The sequence below is a fragment of the Osmerus mordax genome, unplaced genomic scaffold (assembly GCF_038355195.1).
Source record: "Osmerus mordax isolate fOsmMor3 unplaced genomic scaffold, fOsmMor3.pri Scaffold_142, whole genome shotgun sequence".
NCBI lineage: Eukaryota > Metazoa > Chordata > Actinopteri > Osmeriformes > Osmeridae > Osmerus > Osmerus mordax.
In genome coordinates, this window is record NW_027120454.1 from 1 (window position 1) to 9,868 (window position 9,868).

Consider the following 9,868-nt stretch of genomic DNA (forward strand, 5'->3'; position numbering starts at 1 on the left):
TTAACACATGTGTAGGAGTCAGTGCGTCGCAGTCGACAGTGACATCACACGGAACGTCGCTGTGGAGATGTGACAGTTCTGCCTTTAATGTCATTTCCGTGACAGCCAATCACGTGCTGTGTATGGAACAGCTCCACAACGGGGACCAATCAGCTGCTGAACACACAAGGTCATGACCCCGCCCAACCAGCACAGCAGGGGTCAGGGAATGCTGTCATATAGAGGTGGGTCTGTTGTATGGGAGTGTTTGTGTGTGTGTGTGTGTGTGCATGTGTGTGTTGATACACATGAGTGTGTTAGTGTGTGTATTTGTGTGTGTGAGTGTGCATGTGTGACTGCAGAGTTCTATAAGTAGGAAGTGCAGAAAAAGCAGGCAGTTGCTTCTGATTGGTCAGTTGAAGCAGGAAGTGAGGTCTACCTTGGGCAGGCGTTCGGGGTCGCCAGGGTGACGAGGGATGACCTTCTGAAGTCTCTGGAAGCCATAGTCTATGGTGGGCTCGTTCAAGGCTGAGGATACACACACACACACAAAGGATAGAGAGGGTTACCACAACATTTTTGGATTATTTATGTTGACATTTTGGCTCGAAAGAGAGACCAAACTCTCTGTAAACTGTCTCTCTGTCAGAGAGGGTGAGGATGTGGCTCTCCCTTTCTTCCCCTCCTCCCTCTTTCTGCCCCCCCCTCTCTCTGGCCCCCCTCTCTTTCTGCGCCCCCCCCCGCAGGGGGGGGGCGCAGTGTTTCTAACTTTTGGAGAATCCATTAAAGAGAGTGGAACTTAGAACTCTTAGAAAAGACAGTCCATCTTAATCCCCCCCACCCTCCGACACAAACACGTACACACATATGAATACCTACAAACAGGTACAGGCAGATACACACACGCTCACATCATGTATTAACGTTCTCGTACAACAACATGCCAGTTTTAGGCCTCTTCTGGAATGTTAGTAGGTTTGGAACGTGTCTCAGTTTGAAATTTCAAGCACAGTTCTAGAGCTGAAAAGGCAGTTTCTATAGAAATGCTCCTTTGCTTCCGAGACATCTTATTATTGGATGTGAGACAGGCTGTCTTCCTGTTGTTACAACCTTGCAGACACGGTCACCAAGCCTGCAGCTCTCTGACTGAAACAACACCCCCTCATACCCAGCATGGGACAACAGGAGTGTGTGTGTGTATGTGTGTGTGTGTGTGTGTGTGGGGGGGGCTGGTTTGTGTGTGTGTGTGTTGGGGAGGGGGGGAGGGGCGGTATGTGTGTGTGTGATGCTGGGTACTTTCCATGGACTGTTAATGTGCATTTTACCGTTATGGACCAATAAGGGTGTTCTGTTACCACAGCATCAAGAGACATAAAGAGGGCGAGAGAGAGAGAGGGTGGGGGGGGGGGGGGCGAGAAAGATCTGCACTGCATCCTTATAACTAAATATTAACACTAAATCTACACAACATTAGAAAACACAACATTTACAACTGCATTTGTTCAGTTAATGTTTCAGGATATTGCACTGCATTTTGTGTCTGTGTGTGTGTGTGAGTGAGTGTGTGTGTGCAGCAGTAGTATTTATAGAGCAGCAGAATTCACCTCCCATAGTGTGTTATTGTTTTTTCTTATTAAAACCACATGTGTTGACTCTGGAGGAGAGGAGAGGCTGGCTAAGGTTTCTCTCTGGGCAGTCTCAAAGGACTACACACACAAACACACACACACACACACACACACAGAATGTTGCAACCTTAGCAAGAAGAAAAGATGAAAACGAGTGTCAGGAGAATTTTCTAAGATTATGCAGGTCTTGTGTTTCTGTCGGTGAGTGGGTATCCTTTTTCTCTCGCTCTCTTTTTCTATCCCTCCCCTCCCCTCTCTCTCTCTCTCTCTCTCTCTCTCTCTCTCTCTCTCTCTTTCCCCTTTTCTCTCCTTCTCTCTCTAGTTCTCTCTCTTGTTCTCTGGTTTTCTCTCCATTTCTAATTCTTTCTCGACATCTTTCTTTCTATCAACCCTCCCCCCCAAAAGCCCCCCTCCACCCCCCCCCCCCCAAAAAAAAACCTAACATAAAGGATGCCTAGCAACCACACAGATCGATGCTCATTGAACTTTCATGAGGGCAGAGAGAGCCCTCATCATATTTCACAAGACTGACCTGGGGAGAGGAGGAGAAGAGGGGGAGGAGAGGGGAGTCGAGGAGAGGAGGGGGAGGAGAGGGAGTCGAGGAGAGGAGGGGGAGGAGAAGAGGAGATGGGAGTAGAAGAGAGGAAAGGAGGAGAAAAAGGGATGAAAAATGAATACAAGGAAAGCACCACACGGGGAGGTGTACACACACACACTTATTGTGGTAAACGCCATGTAATCTTGTCGTAAGATGGCAGCTTTCAGAAAGAGTACTATCGAGAGTCCTCCTCCCTCTCCCTATCTCCCTTCTCCCCCCCTCTCCCTTTTTCACCCCTCTCTCCCCCTCCCACTCCCCTTCTCTCATACTCAGCCCCTCTTGTACTGCTCTCCCCCTCTCTCCCTCCTCTTCCCATCTTCCTTCTCTTACCGACTTCTCCCCCTTTCCCACCTCTCCTGCTCAGGTGAGGTCTGGGGGGTGGGGGTGGTGATGGTAAGGATTGAACTGACTTCTCGCTCGATTTCTTTCCTTATTATAGATGAGTTATTCTTCCACACCACTTTAGGATCAATACAATCTTATCTGAGACATTCCTCCACTCCACAAGGTAGCTCAACGTTTCCCCCCCCCTCTCTCTCCCTCTTCCTCTCTCTATCCCTCTCTCTTCCCCTCTCTCCTCTCCTCTCTTCCCCTCTCTCTCTCTCTCCTTGTGTCCAGCCTCCTAACTATCGACCACTAGACCAGGCTCACATCCCACTGGTCCAGAGGACACAAATGAAGGTTTATTATCTCTGACCCAATTGGCAGGACCAAACTTTCCTGCTGAGTGATTGGCTGGCCGATTTCACGAGACAAGGACTGCCTGGTTACCCCTGGTTACCACTGGATCCTGGGATGCGTAGGCCTCTGAAAAGATGCCTGTCTGGCTGTATTCAGGACCCCAAACATGACTCCGGGGTCCTGCTTTCCGCTTACAGGCTACAACAGTTGTCACTCTGGAGCCTCAACATTGAGCTGTCTGTCGAATGTGTGCGGTGTGTGTGTGTATCTGCATGCATGCGTGTGTGTGTGTGTTAAATGCTCCTGCCCAGGCAGTGCTAGCAGCCATAAGGCCTGGTGTATGAAGCCATCTGTTCTCCAGATTAACCAGCCATCTTTCCCTCTCCTCTGATTCATCATCTCTTTCAACTGCGTGTGTGTGGTTAATTGTTCACGACCAGAGGGGTTAGTCGGTTTACTTCACACACACACACACACACACACACACACACACACACACACACACACACACACACACACACACACACACACACACACACACACACACACACACACAGCCAGACGGAAACAGAACCAATGATCGCCGGGAGCTGCGATCTTTGACCCCCAGAGAGAACTAGACCTTGGCGCAGGGTGAGGTAACCAGCGAAAACCAGTGAACCTATCAGGTTCTCCGCTCACATATTGTAGAGATTGACAGGGGAGTAGGTCAGAGGTCAGCCCCGCCCCATGGGAGGAGCACTTAGGGCACAGGGTGTGAGGGAAGTGAAGGAGGAGTGGATACTGTGAGGGGGAGGGAGGAAAGGAGGAAGGAGGAGGGAGAAATGGAGGAGGGAGGGGGAGGGAGGGGAGTCTGGGGTCTGAGTAAAGGTCTAGTGGCAGTGAGGAGGGCCTGGGGGCAGGAAGGTTAAGGGTCTGTTAAGAGTGGGGGGTCTATGGGGGGGGGGGGTCTGGTTAGAGTCTGTTTGGCCCCAGGGCCGGGAAAGGATCACAGATGATTAGAGAATGAGAGAGAAAAACAAAGAGGGAGAGGTGTAGAGTGAGAGAGAGAGAGAAAGAGAGAGAGAGAGAGAGAGGAAGATAGAGAGAAAGAGAGTGTCTACACACACACACACACATACACACACTGCATGGCTTCCAACAGTGCGGTGTGATGGAGCACTGTTGGGAGGATCAATATAAATGACTCAGACATCATCGTCACCCCCACCCTCCACCGTATGTGTGTGTGTCTGTCTGTGTGTGTGAAAGAGAGAGATCAGCCACATGTCTGAGATAAGTTAATACTGCTGTTTATTTGTGGGATTGTACAACATTCATATAAAAGTGAATGTGTCTGAGGGTACATTTGGCTATACATGTGGAGTGTGTGTGTGTGTGCGTGTATGTGTGTTAGTGTATGGCTCTACTCATGTGGAGTGTGTGTTTGCTGTTTGTGAACTAAATGTTCTGGATGGATTCACTTTGTTCAAAGTGTTTCAAGAAGGAGAGCATAAAGACCTGCTGGCTGACTGTAACTCTTTAACAAGCATTCGTTTATAACAATCACCCAATCAGCTGTGATTAACTCAACTCTGCCTGGCCTGCCTATGAACCACACGCACACACACACACACACAGACAGACACACACACACATACACGTAGACACACACATGTATAGACACACACACACACACATACAGACACACACACGTACAGACACACTCACACATACACACACACACGTACAGACACACCGACACGCGCATGTACAGACACATGCACACACACACATGTGTACAGACACACACACGTACAAACACATGCACACACACACAAGCAGACACGCATGACTGCATGCAAGTACACCAACAGTCACACACACACACACACACACACACACACACACACACACACACACACAGAGCTAGACAGCTGTAAGTGAGAGAGAAAGTCTGTCTGATACAGACACCGTCCTTTCCCTTCTTCCTGTCCCAGAGATAAAGCCTCTTGATTGGCCCACTATCTCCCTCATACAGGAAGTCACTGCATTAATCCTCCCACCCCACCCAACAGGAAATAGGTGGGATTCCTGCTGTAATACATGAGGAGGTGGGGAGAGTGTGAGGGGTAAAGTGTGGGGGGGAGAAGGGAGAGTTTAGGGAACATTTGGGAAAGAGAGAGGGAGCGGAGTTGAGTGTGTGTGTGTGTGCATGTGTGTGCGTGAGTGTGTACGTGTGTGCTCACCTGTGTAGATGAAGCGTCCAGGCGTGCCTTTGCAGAACTGCTTGGACTTGTAGGACAGAGTGACCTCTACGACCCGGGGATGTGACGAGGGGGGGTCTGGACACGGATAGCATGGGGGGTGATGAGCTGGGGGGGAGGTAGAGAGGGAGAGAGAGAGAGATAGAGAGAGAGAGAGAGAGAAGGAGAGAGAGAGAGAGAGAGAGAGAGAGAGAGAGAGAGAGAGAGAAGGAGAAGGAGAGGGAGAGAGGGAGGGAGGGAAGGAGGGAGGGAGAATAAGAGAAAGAGGGAGAGAGAGGGATAGAGGGGCAGAGACAGATTTGGAGAGGGGGATGGAAAAAGTGTGTAAGTGTCCACACCGCAAACAAATGTGAACAAGCCCCTTACAGGTTTTTTGATTGCTTAGACGCACTGGTCAAAACTGAAGCCACATTTTTTTAACTCCTCACACAGTCAGCATCAGCAACATGCCGGTGGGCCAAACAGTTTATCTCTGTAATATGGCTCTAGGTAAACAATCTGGAGAGGAGAGGAGTGGAGAGGAAAGGATAAGTGATAAGAAGAGAGGACAGCGGAGGACAGAGGAGAGGAGAGAGGAGGAGACATCTGTAAAACGTGTGTGACGTACGTGAGTTTGAGAAAACACACACACACACAAGAGAACTATTGTTGGAAAGGGGCCATACACACCTAGAGTGGAGTCAGAAGAGAAATAAACACGGGTTCGAGCGGTGCTGAGGAAAACGTCAACAACGTGTGCATGTGTGTGTGTGTGTGTATGTGTGTGTGTATGTGTGTGTGCGTGTGTGTGCATGTGTGTGTGTGTATGGAGGTACATTTGTTGCCTATTTGAGTTAGCTATCACCACTGGTCTGATCACTATGGCATAGTTGTGTGTGTGCGTGGGAGGGGGTATCTGAGTGATATTGCCCCTCCTCGTTTGTGAGGGCTGTAATGAGGACGACACACAAGACACTCAGGAGAGGAGGAGGAGACAAGAAAGAGAGGAGAGGAGAAAAGAGGAGGAGGGGAGGAGAGGAGTGTGATTGCGTGTGTGTGTTTTAGCAGGGGTAGTGGTATTTTTACACAATAATCAGAGGATGTTGAAACATCTGCTGCTTTAGCTGCTATATTTCCAGTAGGATGTGTGTGTGTGTGTGCGTGTGTGTGTTTAAACCGGATCTCGGTGTGGGAAGCTACTTTATCTACGGACCTCTGGTTTCAACAGTCCTACCTCCCATGTCTGGGACAAAGTATCTCCACCATGTACCTGTCACTGTGTATGTGACAGGGTGTGTGTGCATGTATCTGTGCATGTGTGAGTGTGTGTGTATGTATGTATGTGCGTTTGAGAGTGAGGGTGTGTGTGTGTGTGTATGTACATGTATGTATGCATGTATGCATGTGTGTGTGTGACCTCTCACCTCGCTCCACACCAGCATGGTTCCAAAGATGACCTGCAGGCCATCGAAGAAGTTGTCCCCGATGATGATGACGGTGGCTCCTCCTGTAGTCCAGCCCTCGCTGGGGCTGATGGCCTTGATACACGGAGCCGCTGGGGGGGGAGAAAAGGAGGGGAGGTTCAGGGAGAGGGTGGAGAGAGGGAGGGAGGGATTCGAATGTCAGACCACAGTTTGTTGTCCTCTGGGTTGGTATACATGTGCAGTGCAGGTCCTTCTTCCATCACCTGGCCTGGCCTGGACAGGAAGCTATCACAAAGGAAACGTGTGTGTGTGTAATTGGTGTGTGTGTGTGCATGGTGTGTGCGTGTGCTTGGTGTGTGTATGTGTGCATGCGTTGGGCCAATCGGCCTATATAATGTTGGCGTAAGTGGTCTGTTTGACGAAGGTGTGTGTGTGTGTGTGTAGATTAAGCAGATGGAAAAGCAACAATCCATCTGACAGGATTAACACTCTGGGAGCCTTTCACTACCATCTGCTCCCCACACTGCCTCGCACACACACACAAACACACACACACGCAAACACACACATGGATGAGTGAGGGTAGTCAGCGGAGACTGGCGCCTCCTCTCTCGCTCTACTTGTCTCTGTGGGCGGAGCCTATCACGTCGCAGGTAGGAGAGCGGGGCTCACCGTGCTCCAGGTACGAGGGCGTTCCTTCCGAGGGGTCAAGGCGGCGGGCCCGGCGGCCATGTTTGGAGTTGTTGTGGACGAACATGTTGTCAGATACAGCTAGGACGTGACCCTCCACACTGACCGTGGTGGACACCACCACCTGGGGGAGGGGGGGGGGGAGTTAGCTCATATAACACTTCTGCTTTCTTGTGTTAACTCACCACCTACACACACACACACACACAAACACGCATTAAAAACCACAACTCTTTCCCTGGACATCTATTATCTATTTTGGACAGACCTATTGCTTGAAGGAGTCCTGACCAGCATAGGGACACACAGGCTCATATACTCCTCGTCCTCCTCCTCCTCCCTCACCTCCTCACCTTACCCTTACACCTCTCTTCCCCCACTCTCCCTTTCACCTACCCAACAACCATATGCCCCCCCCCCCCTCACCCCCCCTCTCTTTCTGTGGAGCAGCAGAGACGTCCCAGGGAGACTCCTCAGAGAGAGAGCCATGTGCTGCGCTGTTCTACTGGCTCAGTAATGAGTGTGTGGACCGTGTCCCTCTCCTCCATTGCTCCCCTGTGCTGCTGCAGTGAGTTATGGACGGTCCGTCCTCTAATTAGGCCCAGGGAAACAGAGCTGTCTGCCTCAGTTCCACCAGAGAGGAGGGCAACAATTAGAGTCACGCAGGAGCGATGGACGCTGTGACACGAGGTCTTTTATCCGCCCTCAATGACTGTCCAACGCGCAGACTCGCACACATACACTGACACAGTCATGGCCACGTAAACACACACGTGTATACGCACACGCGTGTACACGCGGGCACATGAGCGCGCACACACATGGGCGCACACACAGCCACACTCATTTGCTTGCACACACGCACGCTCGCACTGTGGGCCGTCGAAACGCACAGCCACACACACACACGCCCGCGCACTCACAGCCACACACACACGTGCAGCTGTGATAAATCTGTCAGGGAATATAGAGGCCAGTATCTCCACTTGGTCTCAAGTGGTCACTTCCTAATGCTGCTGGTTTCAGAAGATAAGGAGATCTACAGCCCTTCTCCTCTCCTCTCCCTTCCTCCCCTCCCCTCCCCCTCCCATCTTCCTCCCTCGCCCTCCCCTCCCCTTCTGACTGTGTGTTCATTAGGGACGGGCAGAAAAGGGTGGGAAAGAGAGGATTAAAACAGAACACAGTTAGAGAGAGAGAGACGAAGGTGAAAGGTGAAGAGGAAATGATGCGGAGAAATGGAGAGGTGGAAGGAGAGATAAGTAGTAGAATGAGAGGATGAGAGGATGGGGGATAGGAGGGGAGAAGGAGGAAGGGTTAGTTAACTAGCCTACTGCCTTTCTGACTGTCTCGTCTGCCAACCGAAAGCTAATTAAACTGTCACCAGTGGGCCGCTAAAATACACACACACCCTTGCACACACATAGATGCACAATATAGACAGGGAATCGTGTGTGCGTTCTCTGTGTGTGTTCCCTGTGTGTGTGTGTGTGTATCTGTGTGTGTGTATGTGTGTGTGCGTGTGTGAGAGCTCCCAGCGTTCCTGTGGTGACCAGGTCTGGGTCTCCTGTTTCCTGTTAGGCACTGACGGCTTGTTTACTTTTTTAGACACACACATTTCTGTCCTGCATGTGTGTGTGTGAGAGGTGGACATTAGATTGCATGTGTTCCCGATAACAGAGCTTACCTAGTACAACAAGGGAGGAGAAGGAGGAGAGAGGCAATAGAGAGAGAGAGACAGAGAAAGACAGAGAGAGAGAGAGCGAAAGGGAGGGAGAGAGAGACAGTGAGAGAGAGAGAAAAAGAGAAAGGGATAGAGAACGAGAGGTTCTAACCTGGAATCGTCTCATATCTCTGGGGTTCCCTGCGTTCTTCAGACAGTTCTGGTTACATTTCAGAAAGAACTTGAGGAAGAACCTGCAGAACAAATGGAGAGAGAAAGGGAGAGAGAAAAAAGAGAGATGGCGGGAGAGAGAGGGAGAGATAGAGAAGGAGGAAGAAAGAGAGAAATGGAGGGAGAGGGAGAGAGATGGAGAGGTAGGGAGGGAGACAGAGACATGGAGGGAGAGAGAGAGAGAGAGAGAGAGAGAGAGAGAGAGAGAGAGAGAGAGAGAGAGAGAGAGAGAGAGGGAGAGGAAGAGGAAGAGGGAGGGAGAAACATATAGTTACATTTTAGGGCCCATACATGCCCTGAGCAGACAATGTTACAAAGGTTGAGAAAACCTACATATTTTAATGGAACTGACACAAAATATAAGGTTTGGCACTAAATAGATATTTGTGCCTGTGTGTGAGTGTGTAACTGTGTTTCAAGGAGACCAGCTGGTGAACACCAAAACACAACCTGGATCAACATGTTTGTGATTTTTACGCCCATCTGTGTGTGAGTGTGCATCTGTCTACTTGTGTGTGTGGTTGTGTGTATGCTGTCAACAGCTCGTCAGTTGACAAGGGGACCTCGGAAGGTTATGGACACAGGATCTCCCCAACTATGACCTTTGAGCCTCCACACACACACATACACACACATACACCCACACACACACATACACATACACGCACACACACTCTCTTTCTCCCCTGGTCCATCTGTTGGGGGGCAGAGACAGGTCTGACAGCCCACTGATCCACATCCTTATGTGGCCA

General features: G+C 50.3%; 1 protein-coding gene across 1 annotated transcript; it reads right to left on the bottom strand.

Annotated features, from left to right (window-relative positions):
• Nucleotides 1–418: 418 nt before the first annotated feature.
• LOC136939166 (transcription factor COE1-A-like) lies at nucleotides 419–9,139 on the bottom strand (the record flags this gene model as incomplete). The annotated part of the gene is given in 6 exon segments (XM_067232008.1): nucleotides 419–507; nucleotides 5,115–5,186; nucleotides 5,189–5,240; nucleotides 6,536–6,666; nucleotides 7,208–7,349; nucleotides 9,058–9,139. Coding segments are annotated over 6 exon segments (568 nt in total), but the record flags the coding sequence as incomplete, so codon positions are not given.
• Between the last annotated feature and the right edge of the window lie 729 nt (nucleotides 9,140–9,868).